We start from the raw sequence: 23,943 nt of genomic DNA on the forward strand, positions 1-23,943 counted from the left end.
TAGATAGTCCAATCAGTATGCTTAAGCAAAGCGGCAATCCATCAACAGCTTCCCACAGGGTGTTCTTATTTTAACTAAAAACCAATCGCAGTTTTGATAAATCGACTCCAGCTCCTCCTGTCCATATGTCAAAGTGTCCTTTGAAGAGATTCTAAACCCCAAGTTGCTTCCAGTGGGTCAGGCCAGTACCCTGCATGGCAGCGTTGCTGTCATCTGTTTGTGAATAAGGAGTAACATTGTAAAGTATGGTGGAAAAGTGCTAAAAGACAATTGTGTTCCTTTTAAAACATTTTCATAATATGAAATAAAATGATTTGCAAGAACATATAGGACAAATAGGACAGAATTCCTTTGTGAAGCTTTTATATTTTATGTAGCACAGACGTTTGTTGAAAAAACTGGTTAATACAAATAACAAATTACAAGCTACTATGGAGTCAAATGGCACATATTGTATGTCAGCTCCTAAGACTTATTCCTCTAAAATCCAAAATCAAAAACAATATCTAATTACATGAAAACTAAGTATGACTGGTCAAAAGTTATAGGAAATAAGACCAGTTAGGCAAAAAGGCATTAAATTCATAGAGAAAGATTCTCTTTGTAACAACTAAACTGAAATAAAATAAGTTGCCCAAAATATACTAAAGTTAGTGAAACTACTACCAATAACAGTTTTTTTTTTTTTTTTTTTTTTGGTCAGTCTGTTATTAACATTTTTAGCAAACTGTTCTGGGTTAATATTAAAAACACCTCACGGAGGAGGTGACGCTGAAACCACGGTATTCGAACAGAATATGCATAAAGACAAGGATCATGACAGAGTGTCACTGGAGACCTCCCCTGCACCTTGCTACAGTAAGATAAGTAAAAAATGTGAAAAAGTTTGTCCACTGTAGCTTTAAGGTTCATGAGGTGCTAGAGCCAATTCCAACTGTCACTGTGCTAATGGTGGGATGCATACTGGACAGATTAAAAGTCTGTCTCAGGGATAATTTTATTATTATGACATTCACAAATATTACTTTGTTCATTATTAATATTATAATATTATTCTTTTAGAATGTAGTATCCACTCATGTATCCATTATCTACAAACTCTTATCCTAGTTTTCAGAATCATGACAAAGTCAGAACAAAGCCTCCAACTTGGGGGAAGCTGTAGATGACTTGGTAAGGCAGTCATCCATGGACCACAGGGTTAGTGGTTTGAGTCCTGGTCCCTGGTGTCTATATGTCGAAGTGTCCATGGGCAAGACACTGAAGCAAAAGTTGCTCCTGGTGGGTCAGGTGAGCACCTTGCATGGCAGCCACCATCATCAGTGGTGAGTGTTTAAGGAGAACCAACATTGCAAAGCCCTATATAAGCTGATTGTTTACAAACTGACCAACAGAGAGGTGGGGAACCCTCACAAGATGGTGCCTGCATCCCCCAACATGGTGACATCAACTTCACATTCTCTATTTAGCACCAAAAATACTTGGATCATTTGTCTCAACTTCAATTTTTTCAATTCAACTTTATTTAAAAAGCGCCAATTCACAACAAAGTCATCTTAGGGCACTTTACAGAATAAAGTCAAGATTATAAACATGTATAGAGGGAACCCAACAATTCCCCCTGGAGCAAGCCGTAGGCAACAGTGGAGAGGAAAAACTCCCTTTAATGGGAGAAACCTCCAGCAGAACCAGGCTCAGGGTGGACGGCCATCTGCCTTGACCAGTTGGGGTGAGTGGAAAGGGGAGAGAGAAAAGAACAGAGCAACAAAAAGCAACAACAAAACATCGGGCAGATTGGTAGGACCAGTAGCTGCACGCTGGAAGACACACAGCTTCAAAGCCGGGGACACCTGCAGAAAGGGACAGAGAGAGGGGGACAGAGAAGGACAAAGACAACTACGGGAGAGAACAGACAGAATTAATGACATACAGTGGTGACAATTGCGGGGTGAGAGGAGAGATGGTCAAGAGGAGGAAAGGAGCTCAGTGCATCGGGGGTTGGGTCCCCCAGCAGTCTAAGCCTGTGGCAGCATAACTATAACTAATTATATGCGTTATTAAAGAGGAAGGTGTTAAGCCTAGACTTAAAAGTAGAGAGGGTGTCTGCTTCCCGAATCTGAACTGGGAGCTTGATAGCTAAAGGCTCTGCTTCTCATTCTACCTTTGGAAATTCTGGGAATCACAAGTAGACCTGCATTCGGAGATCGAAGTGGTCTACTGGGATGATATGATGCTATGAGGTCTTCTATATATGATGGAGCCTGACCATTCAGAGCTTTATATGTAAGAAGCAGGGTTTTAAATTCTATTTTAAATTTAACGGGAAGCCAATGGAGAGTGAAGGTGAAATATGATCTCTCTTGCTAGTTCCAGTCAGCACTCTTGCTGCAGCATTTTGGATTAATTGCAGGCTCTTTAGGGAGTTACTGGGGCATCCTGAAAGTAGGGAATTACAGTAGTCCAACCTAGAGGTAACAAATGCATGGGCCAGTTTTTCGGCATCACTTTGAGACACAATGCTCCTAATTTTGGCAATTTTCCATAGGTGGAAAAAGGCTGTTCTAGAGATTTGTTTTATATGTGAGGTAAAGGACAAATCCTGGTCAAAAATAACTCCAAGGTTCATTGCAGTAGTACTGGAGGCCAGACTTATGTCATCTAGAGTAACAATATGGTTGGACATCATGTCTCTGAGATTTTTGGGCCCAAATACTATGACTTCAGTTTTGTCTGAGTTTAGAAGTAAAAAATTGTGGGACATCCAGGCCTTGATGTCTTGTAGGCTTGAAGCTTTATTAACTGATTATTATCATCTTGTTCCATAGATAAATATAGCTGGGTATCATCAGCATAGCAGTATAAATTTATGGTGTTTTCCAATAATGTTGCCCAAAGGAGACACATATAAAGTAAAAAGTATTGGTCCTAACACAGAGCCTTGTGGAACTCCATAGCTAACCTTTGTGTGCATGGAGGATTCATCATTAACATGAACAAATTGAAATCTATCAGATAGATAAGATTTAAACCAACCTAGTGCAGTTCCTTTAATCCCAATTTCATGTTCCAGACTCTGTAATAAAATGTTATGATTAATGGTATCGAATGCAGCACTAAGTTCTAACAGAACAAGTATAGAGATGAGTCCATTATCTGAGGCCATGAGAAGATCGTCTGTGACTTTTACCAGTGCTGTTTCTGTACAATGTTGAACTCTAAATCCTGACTGAAAGTCTTCATACAAATTATTCCTATGAAGGTGATCACATAATTGTTTTGCAACTACTTTTTCAATTATTTTAGAAATAAAGGGGAGATTAGATATTGGTCTGTAATGGCTAAAACACCTGGATCAAGACAGGGTTTTTTAAGTAGTGGTTTAATTACAGCTACCTTATAGGCCTGTGGTACATAGCCTGTTTCTAAAGATAGATTGATGAGATCTAATATGAACGTATCTATTAAGGGTAAATCTTCCTTGAGCAGCTTAGTTGGAATAGGGTCTAGCAGAAAGGTTGTTGGTTTAGATGAGGTAATAATTGAAGTTAGCTCAGAGAGATCTATGGATAAAAAGCAGTCTAACAGGGAGTGGGGCCTTAACGATGATTCTAGCAATGTTGTACATGAAGATTTATTTGTAATATTTGGGGGGAGGATCTGGTGAATTCGTTCTCTAATGGCTACAATTTTATTCATAAAGAAAGTCATGAAGTCATTGCTGCTCAGAGTTAATGGAAAACTAGGCTCAACAGAACTATGGCTCTTAGTCAGCCTGGCTACAGTGCTGAACAAAAACCGGTCATTTACTAACAGAGATTTAGAAGAGAGAGATCTGATATTTAATAATCCACATTTCATAGTTTTTTTCTGTGAGAGGAGAAGTCTTAACTTTTATTAGGTTATCATGATTAACTCCTCTTGTTGTCGTTTTTAGTTTATGTAATTTAGTTGGTCGGGGAACAGACACAGTCTCTATAGGTTTGTGGGAGGGGGACGGTTGTAAGGATACTGCAGAGAGGCGTGTAGGACTGGATCTCTGCATCCTAGGCACAACTATGGATTTTCATACTTTTGGTTGTTTAATAAAACCAGCATTATTTCTGGATAAGAAAGCTGCACCATCTAAAGTAGGATGGATGCCATCTCTTCTAATCAGCCTAGGTTTTCCCCAAAAACATTACCGATTGTCTATGTAGCCCACATCGTTTGCTGGGCACCACCTAGACAGGCAGCGGTTGAATGATGACATGCGGGTGTACATGTCGTCACTGGTCAGATTTGGCAGGGGTCCAGAGAAAACTACAGAGTCCGACATTGTTTTGACAAAGTTACACACCGATTCAACATTCATTTTAGTGACCTCCGATTTGCGTAATCTGGTCTCATTAACTCCCGTGTGAATAATAATCTTACTGTATTTTCGTTTATTTGTAGCCAGAAGTTTCAAATATGATTCAACGTTGCCCGCTCTGGCCCCAGGAAGACAATTAACTACGACCACTGGAGTCTCTAACTTCACGTTTCTGACTATAGAGCTGCCAATGACCAGAGTTGGTTTCTCAGCGGGTTTGTCACTGAGTGGGGAAAATCGATTAGAAACATGAACCGACTGGTGGTGAACCTCGGGCGTCTGTTTAGCATTAGATCTCTTACAAACCGTCACCCAACCGGACTGGCTTCCCGGCTGCTCGGGAACTGCCGGGGGACAGCTAGCAGGGGCTACGCTAGGTCGGCCCGCACCAGATAACAGGGGCTGACTAGCTGAGTTGTTTTCCATGGTGCGGAGCCGCGCTTCCAATTCCGTGCGCCTCGACTCCAAAGCTGCAAAAACCTTACACTTGTTACATAAACCATTATCACTAAAGGAGGCAGAGGAAAAACTGAACATGAGACACACCGAGCCAGTGAGAGAAGGAGAGACAGAGGGAGACAGAGAAGCCATTGCTAACGAATAACTGCTAAGCTAACAACGCTAATATAGGTGAAATCTGGAATTTGTAAACTTTAGCTGGTTATGTTTTACAAGAGCAGGTGCTTGTGTAATACAAGCGTATGTTATGACTCAAGTATTAATTCTTGTGTGAAGAAATCAATTATTTAAGTAAAAATAACAGCTACAATTGATCAGTAAACAGTCCTTCGGTAGAAACCCAAGAGTGTGCAGAAACAGGAAGTGACGCAATACGCTTACCGCACGAGGAGCAGGAGAAAATTCAATTCTTCTGACCTCCTCTCTTCTATCCTTTTTTATATTATAGATGTTTTTGATGAATTCTTTTTTATTCCTTTATAACCATCCCTAAATAAACCAAGAAAAGCTGTCACTGTGGTACTGTTATATGGATCAGGCCACTCTGGAGAACTAAGATACACCAGGTGACCATTTTCCTACTCTCAACTAAACGGCACATCACTCGGCTACAAACCACTTAATAAATCCAGAGCTGTTAATGAGGGAAACCTGCAGAGGTTCAACCCTCTCTTCTTGGGGTCAAGCAGAAAGTAAGCAGTGGTTTGGAATATGTCTGACAGAAAGATCTATAACAACTGTGTGTTTGCATGCTCTCATGTTTTTGTGTGTGTAAACAGAGGGAGGGAACAAACAGCTCATTCCTGTAGTGATTACCAATGGAAGGTAGAGATCAATGGATCACATTACAGTGTGTGTGTATGTGTGTGTCGTGAAGACAGACTACACTATGAAGGTCACACATTAACTGTTCATGTTATCCTTAATTGAATAATTTGAAGATATTGGATATATGTAATTGTACCCTCAAAAGACAGTCTCACCATGACATTCGTTCTAATGTAACATGCTGAATTGGAAATTTAGCCGGAAAATAACTCTGCATTTATACAAGTGAGGATCAGTTGGTGTGTTGACTTGAAATCCAATGCAGTCAGTCCAGTTTTAGCAACCGATCTATAACGCTGAAGGCATATCAGATGCCAGATCAATGTGCAGTGGTTTATAATGCTGCAACACAGGAAAAATAAGCCAGGTTTTTGTTTTTTTCATCTCTTTCTTTTGCGCCAGAGCACTATGCTTGGGCACTCAATTGTGTCACAGAACTGGCATTATTCAACTCATCTAGTGGGCTGCATTTTTGTTTTGTTGCAGAGCAAAACTGATTCAGATCCCAACCTTAAAATGACACGTTAAATGTTAGTATTCGCATGTTTACATCCACATTTAGCCATTTGGCAAATGCTGTTATCAAAACTGCCTTACAAATCAGGTGCAAAGCAAGCACAGGAAATTGCAGAGGAGTTCTGTTTTCAACATCTTTTTGAATATTTGAAGTGAGGCAGCAGTGTGTTTAGTTAGTAGCTTCTTCCACCATTTGTGTTGGGCGTGCCACCAGATGGCGTTCATTGGCAGTGTGCGGTGAACTTGAGTAGGAAGGTGCTGTATAGTTGACTACTTTGTGGGTGAGAGTCAGAATGTGTGTGGGCAGCTACTGTAAGCCAGAGCAGAGATCTGAACAGTATTTGAACAGCTGTGTGACATGTGTCAGCATTGCAGTGGTCAAGATGAGACTGTCTGCTTGAGGAGTCAGAAAGGTTGGGTTTGATCTTTCTGATGGTATAGAGGGCATATCTGCTGCCAAACACATCTACTGCCAAACAGATGTTTAGAGGTTAAGAAGGTTTAGAGAATTCTAAATTAGTGTTGTCCACAATCACCATACAGATGCTAGACAGCATTAAATCTTTTCTACTCACACCTGGTTAGTTGTCAGCTTGCAGCTTCGTTTTGCTCCGTCATTTTCCAAAAACTATTATCAACACATCAGGCGGTTCCAGAAAAGGTTTCTAGCATAGATATACTAGAAGAGCTGGAGGTAACAATGCCTCTCAGCCGCTCAGGCTTTCAGCCAATTTTGACCAATGACCACTTTAGCCCAAAAAGCATTTTCTAATTAGGTTAATTGGTGACTCTAAATTGCCTGTAGGTGTGAATGTGGGTGTGAATGGTTGTCTGTCTGTGTATTTCTCTCTGTGTTGGTCCTGAGATACATACACATCAGGGTGGACCCACCTTTCACCCAATGACAGCTGGGATAGGCTCTAGCACCCTCACAACCCTAAACAAGCTAAGTGGTTATAGATAATGGATGGATGAACAATCTTTCCTCAAAAGTAACCATACTTCATATCCAGTGCAATGCTACAGTGAAGGAATAGTATTTTGAAAATGTAGGCAAATGTTTAGGATAACATGTTCCCACACTATATGATTAGTGACCATGGCAGCTTTATAGAAATGCATATATGAGAATAATGTGGGAGGGGTGTGTTTGTGTCGGAGTTTACATTTAAGTACGTGAGAGAGAGTTAGAGAACGAGCCCCATAGGGAATATTATCATAGACTCGTGCACAAATCCCAGCATAGCTACATACTGCCATCTACAGCTGTTGATCTCTATTTAACTGCATCTAGATGATTAGTGCGATCACACACACACACACGTGGAATCAGAATCAGTGGAATTTCTTAATTTACACTATCAAACACTGACATTAAAACCAAGCACGATTTACTAATTTTCTTTAGCTCATCTGGAGCAAAAAAGACTGAAATAAGCTTTTGTCATTTGTTGCTAGGATTTAAAAGCTTCTTCATTCAGATTTTAAGGTGTATATATAAACAAATATGAGTCTGGAATTTTCACTTGTTATAGTTTTTCATTGTCACATTGTTTATTGTATCACACACACGCACACACATACACACACAGAGACATAAAAAGGGAATCGTTACATGAATAAACACTGCCCTCTACTGACAAAAATGTGTTGTTACGTTGATGAGCAATACCAACATCCATTTTGACATCGACATCAACTTACCACTTGAAGGTGATTACTCCTCCAACCTAACACATGCAGACACAAACACTTTTTACCCTACTTTCATGACATGAGAGAGGAGACAATTTTAGTTCTACTTAACATGCCTGCACTTGTGTACCTGTAATGTGACAAAAAAATGTGCTTTTAGAAACATATCATTTGTGTGCGTCTATGGGCCACAATGTATAGATAACAACCATGTGATAACACCAGTTCATTAACTGTTTGGTAAGCAAGGGCAGGATAGTACTTGCACCCATGGTCACAAGCATTGAAATAACCTGGTTACTGGAAATCTACAGACCTGATCTCAAGAGGCTGTGCTATAAATTACATTTGCCACAAAACAGCAACAAATCAGTAATATATTACAGTGAAACACATTTAATGTAATAGTAATCAGTTATTACCAAATTACCAAATAATTTACCAAATTTACCATTTTATTAGTGTAATTACGATACTGTAGCTTGTGTGTTTCATGTTGCTTTCAATAGAACCCCTGCTAGCATAGGGGCACTGTTTCCCCTACGAGAGGATAAAGACAAATGACCTTTATAAGTGTTTAGGTTGGAGGAATTCTGTCCCATCTCTGATGTATTTTCAAGACATTAATTTAAATCACTAATTTAGACTGTACTGTATGTGGCCCTACCATGTAGATTCTGATTTCAAAATGATGAAGCATCTCTCCACAATGAGCTCTTCTTTCTTCTTCTTTCAACCTTTTTCATATTAATTAAATTAAATTACAGTGAATAAAACTTCTAAGAAATGTCTGGGTTTTTTCTAAAATGAGAAAACACACACACACACACTACAGAATAACATAAAAATCAGTGTACTAATAGGCTTATAGTGCAGACAGAAGGGAGATGCAGTAGCATAAAGATGTAAAAAATGTGTCAGTCTGCCTCTGAAAACCTCTCAAATGTTTATGATTCAGTAGGACTCTTAGCCGACTTCTTTCAGACAGGAGGAGCTAGAAAATTATTTTCACAATTAATCCCTATTTATTTATATAGCAACACCAGCAGGACAGTGTTGGGCTGGGTCAACATAAACTACCAATGAAAAATTATTGGTGTCCAACAGGTTGTGATAAGTGAACAGTAATAAGCTTTTCAAGCAATAAGTGATCATTGTTAGTTTCAGCTTCCTCAGGGGATTTGTTTACAAAAGCAAAATACAGAATATGACCAGCTTTATTCTTAAATTCTGCTTTTATCTCTGCCCTTCACTGTCCTCATCAGCTTGTCTTTAATCTGCTGTCTAATGCTGCAGTGCATGTTCAGTTTATAAGAGCAATTAATGTTACCTGCATCCCAACATGTATTGACAGATGTGTTAGAGTTATGATTATGGTTATTATTATTATTATTATTATTATTATATAATTCATTCATTGCCTTGCAGTATAGGAAGTGCATCTCAAAGCACCAGTAATTCAGTATCTGCCTCCTACATTTAAATACCCTGGACAGCTCAGCATGGATACAACAGGTACTTGTTTAGATTGAATCTGTGACCTTTTTCTGCCAAAACGCTCTGACCACTAAATCCTGCTGCTGCTCCTCAGTTGATACCCAGTCTTGTAACCATGTAAAGCATCTCTCTGCTGACCGTGACACGAAGCCAAACCCCCGATGATCCAGATAACACTAATCTTCACCTGCATGTGATGTCCTTCTTTGATATGTAGCACTGTAGCACTACACAACTCCTTTAAAAATTATTTTCTGCACATTTTATTGTAAATAAAGCAACATTGATTCTAAGATACAAAAATACCAGAATACCATTGGGAAAATAAACATATTTATCAGTTTATGACAGATATGAAAGGTTTCTAAAATACACAAATGACATGAAATGCCATGATTCTCAATTATATTACAGGTACATGTAATGCTAAAATTCTATTCAATTCATCATCAAAGCAATTTTGATATTATTTCTCCTTAGTGTGACACAAATTTATGAAATTTCATGAAGGATGTCTATATAACACTGTCATTATACATACATCCTCTGTACAGTGAAATGGCAAAACTTATTTACATTAGGACAAAAATTGTTTTTGTAGTTGCCACACAGAGCCATACAGACCAGCAGGAAGTGAGGGGGTAAAACATTCTGCACACTGTGGCCATTGAAGGTTCAATGGATGTTGGAACAAGTAGCGACAAGAATCATGAATAAAAAAAACTTTTTATTTCAAGTAAATTTGAGTTAAAATTTAAAATCATGACCTTGCATAGCTAGCAGACAATGCAAGGTGCAGAGGTCTGCATAAACATACATGTTAAAAGTTTCTTAAATCAGAAGAACTGCTTAAGCAAAATTTAGCAAACTGTCAAGGTGGTCACTATTCCACATTTATAGACTTCCTTTACGTTTTAGGGAAAATCTGGAAAATAGATAATAATAATATGATAAGCTCCTACTGCTCTTTCTTGGAGCTTGGTTCACCTTTTTGTCCACATCCAACACTCCAGTGAAGTTCCTGTGTGGTATTTTTGGGGGTTAGAAACATTGACAGAAGCTCCAAGCCTATCTATTAGGGAAATATCAGACCAGGTTATTATCAGTGTGATTCTTCTTCTCATTTATCTAATGATGGTGTAATAAATATTGCAGTGCCATTTGCTGACAGTTAGATTCTTTGAGGTCAGGATGTGTAAGAAAACACATGACTTTTAGAAAGAGATGTCAGTTTGTGTCTCATTTTAAATCTTTCCTCAGTGGTATTACTATATTTTAACTCATGACACAAATTTCCCTTAACATCTCATTTCTGTGTTTAAATCCAACCAGAAACATGTCTTTTTTTTCTTGGCCCATAGCCAAACATAATATGCTAATAACATGCTAATAACCTACTTAGCATCACCATCATGTTTTCTATGTCTTCATGATTTAAACTTTGGAACACAAACTGTGACGTTGGATGAACAAACAAGCTACACTGGTTGTGAATCTCATTGAAGTACAGATTCTCTTGAACAAACCCCCACAACTGAGAATGAAACTCAGCAGTCAGGCACCAGTAGTGTCCATGACATTTAAACATAAACATAATTTTAACATATTTATTTACATGTATATGTCACAAACACAGAATAAACGAGCTGTGTGAACTTTTACAGAACTCTCTTCACTAACTGTCTGTGCTCAGGCAGGCTCTGGCTGCCGTTTGTGGTAACACCACCCTGTGGACAACAGGGGGTGACAAAAGCTTATAGGAAAAGAAGGACTTGTACAGAGAAACATTACACTTTCCATAGCCCTCCTGTCCCATGGCCATGTTGTATCAGGTCTACAGTACAGTTGTCAGGGCTCATCAGGTTCCTTTTTCATTTCTTGAGTCGTACATATGCATTTTGGGAAGGAAATATGTTGAAAAGCCACTTACTAATCTGTGCCATCATTAAACAATTAATTTCATTGTTTTATCATATACTCTTGGAATGAATCACGTGTATTCTTTGAAATCAACATATTTTAAAAGGCAGATAATGTGTTTGCATACATCATTGCACAAGATTTCTTCATCTTTGTCCTTTTCCTCCTAGGTTTTTAATTGATGACTGAGTTATGACAAAACACCTGTATGCTTATAACAAAACTTTTTGCCCTCTCATCCTAACTTTTACCACAAAGTTGATTTACCAACAGCATTTAATCAGTAAGCCCTGCTTAACTGGCAGATGCTCAGCCCTCAGAGGCATTCCCCAATCCTTTCAGTCCAGTGAAGGTCATGACTGTTTGCATGTGCCTCATAATTAGACTTTTTTTTGGTTGTTCACCTTCATTAAAAAGATCTAACATTTTAACTGCACTCTTAATCAGACAAACTTATTTAATGGCCAGTTCTTCACACACAACGACGATGGGCAAGTCTACTAACAATTATGACAATGTGATTGTTTTGTGTCTTTATTGTCCTGCATGCCAGCTGTTATTCCTTATTGTGCCTAGTATTACTTCATTTCTGCCAGTCAGTATTCACTAGGTCATGAAAAAAGCTACACTAGGCAAATTCTGTATATCATAGCAGTCTGGCAATGACAGGGAAAATTATAATGTTCTTTTCAAATGCAACATTTTAATTTTACTTTCACTTGCCTGGATTGACATGTAAATGATGTCTTCTCCACCCACACACAGTGATGAGTGATAACTAAACAATTCATTCTACCCAAATTGTTTTAATTCGTTTTTCTCGTCAATTTGATTTATTGTGTATTAGTTTATTATATTTATTATGAGACAGAATTTGGAATTGAGTTTGATAAGTTAAAATGATGCTTGTTAAATGCATATAACATTCTTACCTTTTTTTGTAAATCAAAGACATGTTTTTTGTCATTTGCAAACAGTGTGCAAAGTTGCCTAGTGTAGCTTTAACCAACCAAACAATTCAACTAAGACTCTGTTAGCTGTCCCTGACAGGTTTCATGTTTCATATGTTCAGGCCGGTCTACATTCCAACATCTTCTTAAAGGCCTTTCTGAAGCTGTCATCCAGGAAGGCATAGAGGAAGGGGTTGAGGCAGGAGTTGGCATAGCTGAGGCTGGTTATGAAGTAGGAGATCCCAATCACCAGTGGCGTGTTGCTCAGATCTGTGGTCAGAGCCACAATGGTGCTGAGGTGGAATGGCGTCCAGCAGAACAAGCACACGGCCAAGACGATGAAGACCATGACAGTTACTTTCTTCTTGGCCTTATCCAGTGCCTTGGCATTGCTATTGAGCCGCATGTTGCGCAGCTTGTAAAGCATCATGGTGTATAAGATACAGATGGTTGAGACTGGGATGGCAAAGCCCAGGATTAGAGTGTAGATCCGGCTGGCTTTGAACCACAAGCTTTCAGGACTGGGGAAGCTGAGCACACAACTCTTCCTCTCATCATTTGTAATGAAAACACCAGCAAAAACAGTAAATGGCATGACAATGAGGATAACAAGGATCCAAACACATAATGAGATGATCTTGGCTGCTCGGTAGGTGCGGTAGGGCATGCGCTTGGACCTCACTGTGGCCAAGACAACCAGGTAGCGGTCAATGCTCATAACTGTAAGGAAATAGATACTGGAGAAGATGTTGTAGTGGTCTATGCTGAGAATGACTTTGCACAGGACCTCACCAAAAGGCCAGTAGTGCAACAAATGTTCAGCTATGCTCATCGGCAACACCAAAGTGAACAAATCATCTGCAATGGCCAAGTTCAGGATGAACATATTAGTTACTGTTTTCATCTTGGGGGCTTTGAGAATCACATAGATGACAGCTGTGTTACCTGTCAGTCCCACTGCACATATGACAGAGTAGATAACTGGTATAATTATGTAAAGGTCAGCATAGAAGGGAAACTCAGGGGGGGGAGTACAGTTCAGGTTAGTGCTGTTCCCTGATGTAAGTGAATAGAAGTCCACAGAGTCATTGCAGACTGGCAGAGCACTGCCGGGGATAGATACATTCTCCATTTTGAAGAGATAATGAAAACAAAGTCTGTTTCTGTTTTAAAAGACTGTTTCAAATACTAGACAAAGCTCCCACAAGTTTACAGGCAATTATTGTTTTACAATAAAACCTTAGTGTCTTTGTGTTTTTGGGCACCTCACACAGTAATTTATCACTGAGCCTAACTGAGGATTGATGCACAGTTTATCTAACAGTAAAGGTTCAGTTAAGGTAGAGTAACATCTTTTCATTATCACCCTTAATGAACTCAGCCTGTGACCATTACTAGAACAGAGTTCAGAGAGCAACAGCTCCTAATGTGAGGTCTAGAGAACACCACCAGATCCACTCCTTATTTTAGTTATTCATTAGAGAAAAGAGCATGTTGGGATTATGGAAGTTGTTTCCACGCAGTCTTACCTCCTCCAATTACCGCACAAGCAGTTTTATAGGGATGTAAGTAATCAAATAAATAGAAAAAATAAATAATCCTGTCAAAACAAGTTTCTTCTCCGTGATGTAAAAAAGCTCCAGCCGTCCTGTTTCATGCTCACCAAATTAGCAGTCCAATATCAGCTCCGTTTTAGGCTAGATTTTTCATTTTCAGTTCTTTAAAAATAGACAAAATATTTTCACTTTATCTCCACTAAATTTATTTTCTGTTTTAAAGTCCGCATAAAAAATCTGATCCTTTTCCACCGATGCGAACTCGGTCAATACATCCTTCGTCTCCCTATTTAATTTCCTCGGTGCAAACGACTTCAGCTGAGCTGTTAGAGTGAAAAAGAGTCCGGGATCAGCTTTATGATGTTTATTTTGTGGTTTCGGGGAGCTGTGTTTCCTCTTCCTGTGCGCTCTGGAGACGGTGCCAGGTCTGTGCGCACCAGTGGCGTATCACGAAATCTGAACACAGAGAGTGGACATTAGTTTAGTTGAGCTGTACACCTCTACAGACACAGTGCGCCCAAACTTTAACACACATCAACACAACTGTCAACACTTCTGTGGCAATAATAATAAAAAAAGTGTCCGGGTAGAGAAACGATACTGGATTAAGTATCATGGATACACAGCAGCCAGCAATTAACCAATTAAATCCGCGAGATTTTGCCACGCGTCATTATTTCACATTTACATCAGACACATTTATAAAACCATTACTCTTAACCTCAAACTGAGTGTACTAAAAAGTCTTACTGTAGAACCAGTACACAAAAAATGCATTTAAACTACAGTAAGTGATTAAAAAAAAAAAACATTACGTGTATAAAAGTCCCTGCCTGTAAAATCTCTGTCCTTGGTCTTGTGTCTGTGGGAGGCGCACTGCTCTCCAGCCTCAGCTGCTCTAACCCCCCCACCCTCTCTCTCTCTCTCTCTCTCTCTCTCTCTCTCTCTCTCTCCTCCTAAGAGGCTGCATCCCCGGCTGACGTCATGCCGAGTTTCCATTCTTAATCTTCATGTCTAAACAATAGTGTTCATTTACACGCTATAATTGTTTATGTATTTATTTTATTTGTCTTTTTTTATCTTGTACATTTGAGATTCATTTGGCAGTTGTTTCCCTAAATATTGTTCTTTCTATATTCAAATGTAACCTAATGTCTGAATATGTTATTTTTGAATAAAGAATTAAAAAAATCCTGAACCAATTAAAATAAAACATGTATTAAATCTGTTAAACTTTTACAATACAAAAAATCAAATCAAATAACTGACCTTCCTGAAGAGATATTTAATGTGGTAATGTCTGAATAATGTACATGTTGTAGTTATTTAGATTATTTGTCTATTTTTTTCTTGTATATGCCTTCAACATTTAATTTATGTTCCCCAAAACAAATTTCTTTTTCTATGAAAATGGTAAAAGGTAAATGGTCTGCACTTATATAGCTCTTTTCTACCTATTGGCACATTCAAAGCGTTTAAGCTGCTTCTCGTTCACCCATTCACGCTCACAATCACACAAACTCACACACCGATGAGGGAGCCAACACTCACTGGGAGCAACTAAGTTGGGGTTCTTGCTCAAGGACACTTCGACATATTATAAGTGTCAAAAGCAAACAATTATCACAGGCTTGGACCATTATAGAGTGTTTGAGTTCAGGCCTTGGTTTTATGGTTTACGACCTTAATATTCTGATCTCACTGTTTCCATCAGCATCAGGATTTGGTGAGCTCGAGGTAATGATCCCAACCACATCACAAGTATTATTTTTTAATTCGCTTCACAAAGTTCTCTGCTGAGCCACTGATGACATAACTGTTGCATAAAGGTTGAGTAGTACTCCACTAAACTGAAAAACTAAGGTGAACTGTGTGAAATTAAAGTGCCACTCTAGCTGAATGCTGCTTTTTGAGTAGCACACACTTGAAATTTGAATGAGAGGCTCCTAAAGATTTGTAGCTTGTTTCTTCTCCTAGAAGACATTGGCCACTTCAGTTTAATTTATAACATCAAGGCTGAATTTCCACATCATATATACATCATATATAACAAACTGCTAGATTGAGGAAATGTTATAAAAAAAAGAAGACTAGCAAACCATGTCACACACCCAATATGATACTGCCTTCCTGCTTGATGTATTTTTTTTATTTTCCAATTCTTTTCTCCTGTTTTTCCTCACAGCTGTTAACAGCCTGAAATGATATTTCCATTCACTGGAGCTAAGCACCCTCCTCCTGTATTCTCTTTTCTGTATTGCTTCATGTCTCACTCAGATCCTGTTTTTGTCTCTTTGTTTCAGTATGTCATAGTTTAAACTGCCCGACAGATGTGCATATGTGTGTGTGTCTGTGCTTGTATTAGCTACCTAGTTAAGGCCAAAAAAAAACGTTCTACCAAGTTAGGACCTTTTGACAAAGTAAGGACATTTTGCATATCCAAACAAGTTAAAATAGCTGTTAGAGAGTTAAGATTTGGTTTTAGGATTCGGTTTAGAATTGGGTTTATTTCAGGGTTTGGGCCTAGGGATTGCATTAGATAGATGATAGGCTGTTCAGGTCTGGGCCTAGTACAGTGCTCACCTTCCTCACCAGCTTGTCCAGGCGTGAGGCGTGCTTCTTCTTGATGCTGCCTCCCCAGCACACCACCACATAGAAGAGGGCACTCATCTCAAAAGTCTGATCATCTGATTTCATCAGATCATCTACAGCAACTTTTTGCAGATGTTAAAGGAATGCCAGCCTTCTGAGGAAGTACAGGCATCTCAGTTCAGTCTATTATCCAGCTGCAGTCCCTGGTATTTGTAAGTCTTTAGAAACTCTACAGATCCACTCCAGAGATGGATGATGAGCAAAGGAAAATGATATTGAAGGTCCTTGAGGGTAGTTCGGTGGTGTGGTGAGGAATGAATGAGTTGGAGCGGTCAAACCCGTTAATGAAGTTGTTCAGCTGTTTTTTTCTCTCCACATTTCCCTCAATGGTACCACCCCCATTTGAGCTGCATCTCGTGATGTCTTCTGGTTCAGAAGACCCTTGATGTCTCTCATGATCTAGGGGTTATTGTTAGCTTAGCAGCGTAAAGTCCTTACCAGAACAAAAACTTCTATACAGAAGTTGACTGTCAGTAGTCAAGTCAACAACCTCCTTAATGTTTACACTATGTGACCCTGCAGTACATCCCTGTCTGTAGTTCCGAAGTAGTCTCAAAGAGCCTGCTCTGCCTCAGGAGTCCACTTCCTGAATGAGCGTGTGGTTGTGTGTGTGTCCATGTTCTGAACCTGAACAAAGAGACTTCAAACAACCTAGTATTCTGGCTCACAATTGAATTCATCATAAAAGGGCAAACCATTCTGCACTGAGATTTTATTTGCAGAACGTTCTTACTTTAATTTGATTCCTTTTTTATATTCATTAAGTATTGACCACAGGGCTGCAGAGCAGCCAAAATTTCATGGCTGAACCCTCATGAATTGTAGCTTGAAGAAGGATTCATTTAAAATGAATTGTGGTTTTTAGTTGAAGTGGAGTTGAAGGAGCTAAACGTTCAAAATCTGAAAGGTTTTGGTATCAGTTTTAGAAACGCTGGCACCATAAAGGTATAAAATGTAGTGACCTGTTATGTGTGTGCAGGTGCCCATGCCTGTGTGTTAATGTCTGTTTCAAAATAAGCCTTTTTCAAATTGAGTTTTCATATACCAACTGGCTGTTTCCAATTTGACAGTTTCACAACTTCCATTTATCAGCTTTTAAGTGTTAATATGCAGATTCAGTTGGTGTTTTGATTTAGTTCTTTTCTGTTTTTAATGACTTAAATGTTGACAGTGGACTTCAGTTTCTAATTATTTCAATGGAGTATTGTTCTGTGCGAATAAGCTTAGAAGTGCATTCCCTTAGTTTCCCTTAGTTGATTCAGGAGGAGACGTAGAGGACTGCTCTTACATGGTGGACATGGTCAGTCTCAGAGTGGAAGAAAATGAGAATATCCTCAAGATAAAACACTTATTTCTTCAGCATATTGTCCCACCACATCATTGACTAGATTCTGGATCACAGCCAGGGCGTTGATCAGGCCAAAGGGCTTGACTGATGTGTTGAAAGGAGTCATCCCTTCGTCACCCTCCCTAATTCTCACCAGGTGATAAGCCTTGCATAAATCAAACGGTGTAGACTTTAGAATCTTTGACGAGCCGGAAAGCTGAGGATATTAGTGGGAGTGGATATCTGTTCTTAATTGTGATTTTATTGATGCCTCGCTAATTGATGCACGGTCATGCATGGATGATGCTAGCGGCCAGTGACTCTGTGATATATTTCTGCATGGCTTGATGTTCTGGGTTCTTCTTCGTCTTTTCCTTTCGGCTGTTCCCTTTCAGGGGTCACCACAGCGACTCATGTGCCTCCATCTAACCCTGTCCTCTGCATCCTCTTCTCTCACACCAACTAACTTTATATCCTCTCTCACTACATCCATAAATCTCCTCTTTGGTCTTCCTCTAGACCTCCTTCCTGGCAGCGCCAACCTCAGCATCCTTCTACTGATATAGTCACAGTCTCTCATCTGAACATGTCCAAACCACCTCAATCTGGCCTCTCTGACTTTATCTCCAAAACATCTAACATAAGCTGTCCCTCTTATGCACTCATTCCTGATCCTAGTTGGTGGCATCATTCCACTCACTGTCTGCAGCCAGTGTGCGGAAGTCTATAATATAGTCAATAATGGGGCCTGTGCCCTGGGTCAGACTGGACAGGCTAAGTGCGGCTTGCACCTCTGGGCTGAGCGGGGTCAAAGATTCGTGAGAACTTGGTCTCAAAAGTCTTGAAGGTGGAACAACAAGTCTCCTACCGAGAGACCAGTGAGCAGAGCAAAGGCATAAGCTATAGCTATAGGTGGGGCTATGGAAGAAGTCTGTAGAGATGCTGAGTTGGGGCGTATTGTAAAGTGAGTTGTTTGATCATTGATGCTATCTCCTCTAGACAAATCATGCCTTAAGAGCACTTTTTCAAATTCACTGCGCCAATGTTCTGAGGTGTCAGCTGAGTCCATGGTGGCCAGATTGTACTGTAAGGTACTAGTTTTAGGGTTGGACCCAACTACTCAGTTTAAATTAGGTTTATTATATAACAATTGGCAAAAGAGATGGCGATGCAGTAAGTCCTCCGACTCACTAGATGGCTACTTTCCTTCTTCCACTGATACATCCCTACACTATATTTGGTTTGATATAGAAACATATTCCAGAGAGAATGCAGCTGTGGTACAATCTGCACATAGAAATGCCAGACAGTTCCATTAGTGTTATGCCCCTGGTCTAGGGGAACCTAGACATAACATGATGTGCGCCACCACTGCTTCCAATCAAAACCAGACCAAGTGTTGTAATATGTTGCTATTTTATTCACTTGAGCAGTGCCCAAAACAACAAACAAAAACTCTAACACCATCCCTGTCTTACCTAAACAACCAAATAAATGCAAAACAAATGACAGGGTGCCTAACCTGAACTCCTAACCCAAAATAGGAGAAAAGGTAGTAACAAAAAGGGCTTCTCACTCCTACTGTGGCTACCTGGTGCTCAATATTTTACAGTGAGTTATATTTACAATTTTTACAGAAATATCCAAATTCTCAAAACAAAGTGCAGATCTCCCTGTAAGTCCATTTGAGAGTGGCGTAACACACACACATAATGACTCGGGTCATAACAATCAGGAATACCAGTAGTTTTGTTTAGCCATGTACAAGTAAAGCAGTAAGCAGATGTGGTGGAAAAGTCTTGTTGAGACATTTTCTTGCTATTCAAACCAGTCAGTGACCCCTTAATCCTTGGTAAATATAAATATAGTGATTATTATCCTAAGGGCACCAATAATTTCAAGATTTACCTTTTTCATTTTTCACCTGACTGCTGGGTGGAATTTCAGTCTCAGCTCGAATTAATTCAATTCAATTTCAATTCAATTCAACTTTATTTATATAGCACCTATTCACAACAAAGTCGTCTCAGGGCACTTTACAGAATAAAGGCAAGACTATAGAGATGTATAAAGAGAACCCAACAATTCCCCCTGGAGCAAGCCATAGGCAACAGTGGAGAGGAAAAACTCCCTTTAACGGAAGAAACCTCCAGCAGAACCAGGCTCAGGGTGGACGACCATCTGCCTTGACCGGATTTAGTAGGTAGGTGGAAACTTGGTTGAAAACACAGAGATTGGGCCATGCAGTAACAATTTTTTAAATACAATATTTCACCTTAATGTGTAAGCTTGGGGTCTGCACATTGATTTGGCACAGATTCTTGTGCGAGATGCCCTTTCTGACCAAACTTTCCAGAATTTTAGTCAGGCTTGGTGAGAGCTGAAGTGAGATTTGAAAAATTTTATTTGATTTGAAGCAATTCATTCAGGTGTCTATTAAATTGTGCAAAATATTAAATAAGAAAAAGAGTCAAAGCCTGGAGATAGGTCAACTAGGATTAAGACAGAAGACTGACCTGCGGCTTTTGCAGCTCATAGAAATTCCAGAGTCAGGGGTGTAGTTTTTGTGAAATGACCCCTCTTGAAGCCAGACTGGTTGACATCGAGGAAGTTGTTCTTGGAAAGAAAATCTGAGAGTTGATTCAAGACTGCTCATTCCATTGTCTTGGCTAGAAATTGAAGAAGGGAGAAAGGTCGGTAATTCTCCACAAGGGAGGGGTCAAGAGAAGGCTTGTTAAGCAGTGGGGTAATCTGGACCTGACTAAATGAGGTCAGAAAAGTGACTGTTGTGAGAGATGTGTTGATGATTTGTGTAATAGCTGGCAACTGGTTGAAGTGGAACTGATTGGTTCCATAGAGCAGGTGGTCGGATGGTTAGAAAGAAGGAGGGTGAATAAGTTATATTCAGTCAGAGTTGACATCGAGGAGAGTGATGCAGTGTTGGAAGAAGTTAGCAGGATATCATCATCTAGAAGAGAGAACTGTCAGCTGATGGCTGCAAGCTTATTATTACACTCACACTATTACACTCACTCGGGAGTGAGAGAGGTGGAGCAAAAGCTTTCTTCTGTCTGTGGTCTTGCTGAGTTTCTCTTGGTAGTATTCAGTCTTTGCCCTTGTAACATTGTGAAAAGAAAATGCAATGAGCATGGTATATTGCTTAAAGATCTAGTCAGTGAGCCACGGATTAGAAGCTGAGGGAAGAGTGGTTCTAGAAGACATGGGGCAGAGACTATCCAGAAATGATGAGAGTGTATTGGAGAGGCTGTCCGTGGCTCATCTGTAAAGAAAGTGGGGAGGTCCTGTGTTGGGGGGCACAGTTGCCGAGACAAGTGAAGAGAACTGCTCTGTGTTGAGACTTGAGGTTAAGGTGGAATGTTAGAAGTGTGGTAGGAGAATGCAAAGGTCTAGGGATGAAGAACAATGCATAATACTGTGATTGTATTAAATGGTCTGCACTTATATTGCACTTTTCGACCTGTTGGTACTTGAGCAAGACATTGAACCCCAACTTAGTTGCTCCTGGTGAGTGTTGTCCAGCTGCATAGAAGTGTGAATGGGTGAATAAGAAGCAGTGTAAAGCGCTTTGAGTGTCGATAGTTAGAAAAGTGCTATATAAGTGCAGACCATTTACCATTTAAACTGCTTCTTATTCAACCATTCACACTCAGAATCACACAAACATCGATGGGGGAGCTGTTCTGCAGCTGGCCAACACTCACTAGGAGCAACTAAATTGGGGTTTAGTGTCTTGCTCAAGGACACTTCGACATGTGACCTGAGGACTGGTGGGCGACTCCTCTACCTCCTGCACCACAGTTGCCACATTTAACTACTGCTTTGTTGTGCAATTATTTTACACCACAGTAAAATATTTCCTTAATTATTAAACAAAATGTTGTTTGGAATGCCAGTCAGCGATAAAAGAGAAAAAAGGATCAATAACAAAAATAAAATCACTGGATCTTTTATGCAAACATTTAGCTTTATTTAGCTCTATCTGCCTTCTTGGGCTCTGTGGTTGGTGGTTATATTCAGATAATGGTTGGGTACAAAAAAATGTTCACTTTGTATTCCCATTTAATCCGTTCAGGGTCACGGGAGGGCTGTGTCCATGGCAGCAGACAGCATTAAAACACATTCACACCTGCAAGCAATTTAGACTTTATGCTTCATTTAATGTCTTTGGAGTGCGGGAGGAAACCGGAGCATCCGGAAGAGCAGCACCAAGAGAATCCACAAGCTTCACAGAAAAAAAAGTGTGACTCACATAACCTTCTTACTTTAATTGGATGCCTTTTTTATATTCATTGAGTATTGACCACAGAGCTGTAGAGCAGCCCAAATTTTATGGCTGAACTGTTGCTGGAAGAAGGATACAAATAAAAGTTCTCACCCAAAGGTTTTGGGATCAGCCTTAAAAAGAGTTCATGTTGGGTGCTTGTAGAAGCTTAGCCAATGTATTCCAGGTACACAGGTACAGCAACTCTGTGGTGAGTCTTATCTAACTGTGATGTATTCATGTATAGAGCTGAGGTGGAACAACTGATGACCTGGTGCAGCTTAATTAATATGACCCTTAACACCTGGTATCAGACTTCAAGCTAGACCACAAACATCGTAGGTGCTCTATGACTGAGACTAAGTAGCTAAAAAAGACCATGTCAATGTACAGAGTGTGATTTTAGGAAAATTGGAAAATGGAAATGGGAAATTATAAATGACACTGATTGTTAAAAAAATGTGTTTAAGCTTTTAAAAACAAGCCAATCATTGCTAAAATCTTAATACTTGAAAGATAGCATATGTAGATTATGTAACAGATTTGTTACATTAACATTTATCAAACACTTTTATTCAAAGCATATTACAAATGAGGTATAAATCAAGCAAAAAAAGCAAAGAATACATCTGATTAAGTACACCACATCTCTAATAAATTAAAAGTAATTACTTTCAAGCACTGCCCTGGAGCAGTCATGAGTTTATCACAGGAATTTCCATGGCATACTTTGTCAAAATAATAGTTTAAACATTATTCACAAACCAAATTAGGAAATGTTGGTAATCAAAGTCCCTTTTTGTACCACTGTACACTGAGAGGAAAAAAGTCCAAATAATGCATTTTCAACATGTTAGAGTCTTAGTGAGCAGCCCCATTAAATAGGGGTACGTATTGTAAATAACATCTCAGATGGTAAAATCCTCCCTCAGTAAACCATGAGCACAAATGAAACTTCCAGAAAACATTAACATCCTGGCACAGAAGTGGGCCAGTGATAATGAGTCAGTCTACAGTCTGTTTGCATTGGCTGACAAGGATACAGTCAGCGTCACCATGTAAAACAATCAACATTCACATATGATCTATAAAAGCCAAATATAACACGAGTTATAGCCTAGAAACAAACACTAAACACCTGCTCCAATAAACTACTTTAAGATTATTGGATAAAAGCCAACCAACCACAGAAGACCTGACAATTTTATGCTATGATTATGCCCTATTGCTCTTGTTTTTTTTCCGCTCTTATTTTTTTATTTTATTTGTATTTTATGTTATTTCTATTTTTCTTCCTATTTTTATTTTAGTTACTGTATGACATTTAGTGTGGACAGCAAAGTAAGAATTTCATTGTGCAGGGAAACACGCTTTCTGTCTGTGCATATGACAATAAACACTTTGAGTCTTGAATCTTATGTTGGTTTCCCTCTAAATGTAACACACATTTGAAGAAATGGTGAATAACTGCACATTTTCAGCTACTGCGTTTATGCAAATATCAGGAGTTGTTTGAAGAGATTAGCAGTGAGAGACACAAATTTTTCCAGTCAGTGACATTTAACTGATCAGGAAGAGGGCTCAACTAGTCATTTAACAACACGCTGTACAAGATAACAGATTAAAAGTAAATTCAACTTAATATTTGTTTGCAAATAACTTGTTTAATATTTGCAACTCACATTGTCAACAATGAGGGCTATATTTAGCTACTAGAACTGTACCTAAGGTTTTCTTTTTTTTTTAAAAAGTTATTTTACCTTCATATGTCTGCAAGTCTCAATCCAGGATCCCTCCCTGAATCTGTGCGTCCTTGTTTTTTTACCTTTTCTTTCTCCTTCTGTCAGCGAAAGTTGCTTCATTTAATAAACAGAACAGTTGATATGTAAGGTAAAGGGAGAGTTCCAAAT

At 39.2% G+C, this 23,943-nt stretch overlaps 1 protein-coding gene across 2 annotated transcripts; it reads right to left on the reverse strand.

The window, feature by feature from the left end:
- Positions 1 to 9,662: 9,662 nt before the first annotated feature.
- Positions 9,663 to 14,677, reverse strand: npbwr2b (neuropeptides B/W receptor 2b). Of its 2 annotated transcripts, none has more exons than XM_067528472.1 (2): positions 14,606 to 14,677; positions 9,663 to 14,228 (listed from the first exon to the last, which is right to left on the reverse strand). In XM_067528472.1, exon 2 carries the CDS (start codon positions 13,346 to 13,348, stop codon positions 12,335 to 12,337), a length of 1,014 nt encoding a protein of 337 aa, XP_067384573.1. In that variant the 5' UTR covers positions 13,349 to 14,228; positions 14,606 to 14,677; the 3' UTR covers positions 9,663 to 12,334. The 2 variants fall into 2 exon arrangements, with proteins under 2 accessions (XP_067384573.1, XP_067384574.1); XM_067528473.1 differs by having other exon boundaries at positions 14,588 to 14,647.
- Between the last annotated feature and the right edge of the window lie 9,266 nt (positions 14,678 to 23,943).

This window comes from Channa argus, chromosome 13, assembly GCF_033026475.1.
Source record: "Channa argus isolate prfri chromosome 13, Channa argus male v1.0, whole genome shotgun sequence".
NCBI lineage: Eukaryota > Metazoa > Chordata > Actinopteri > Anabantiformes > Channidae > Channa > Channa argus.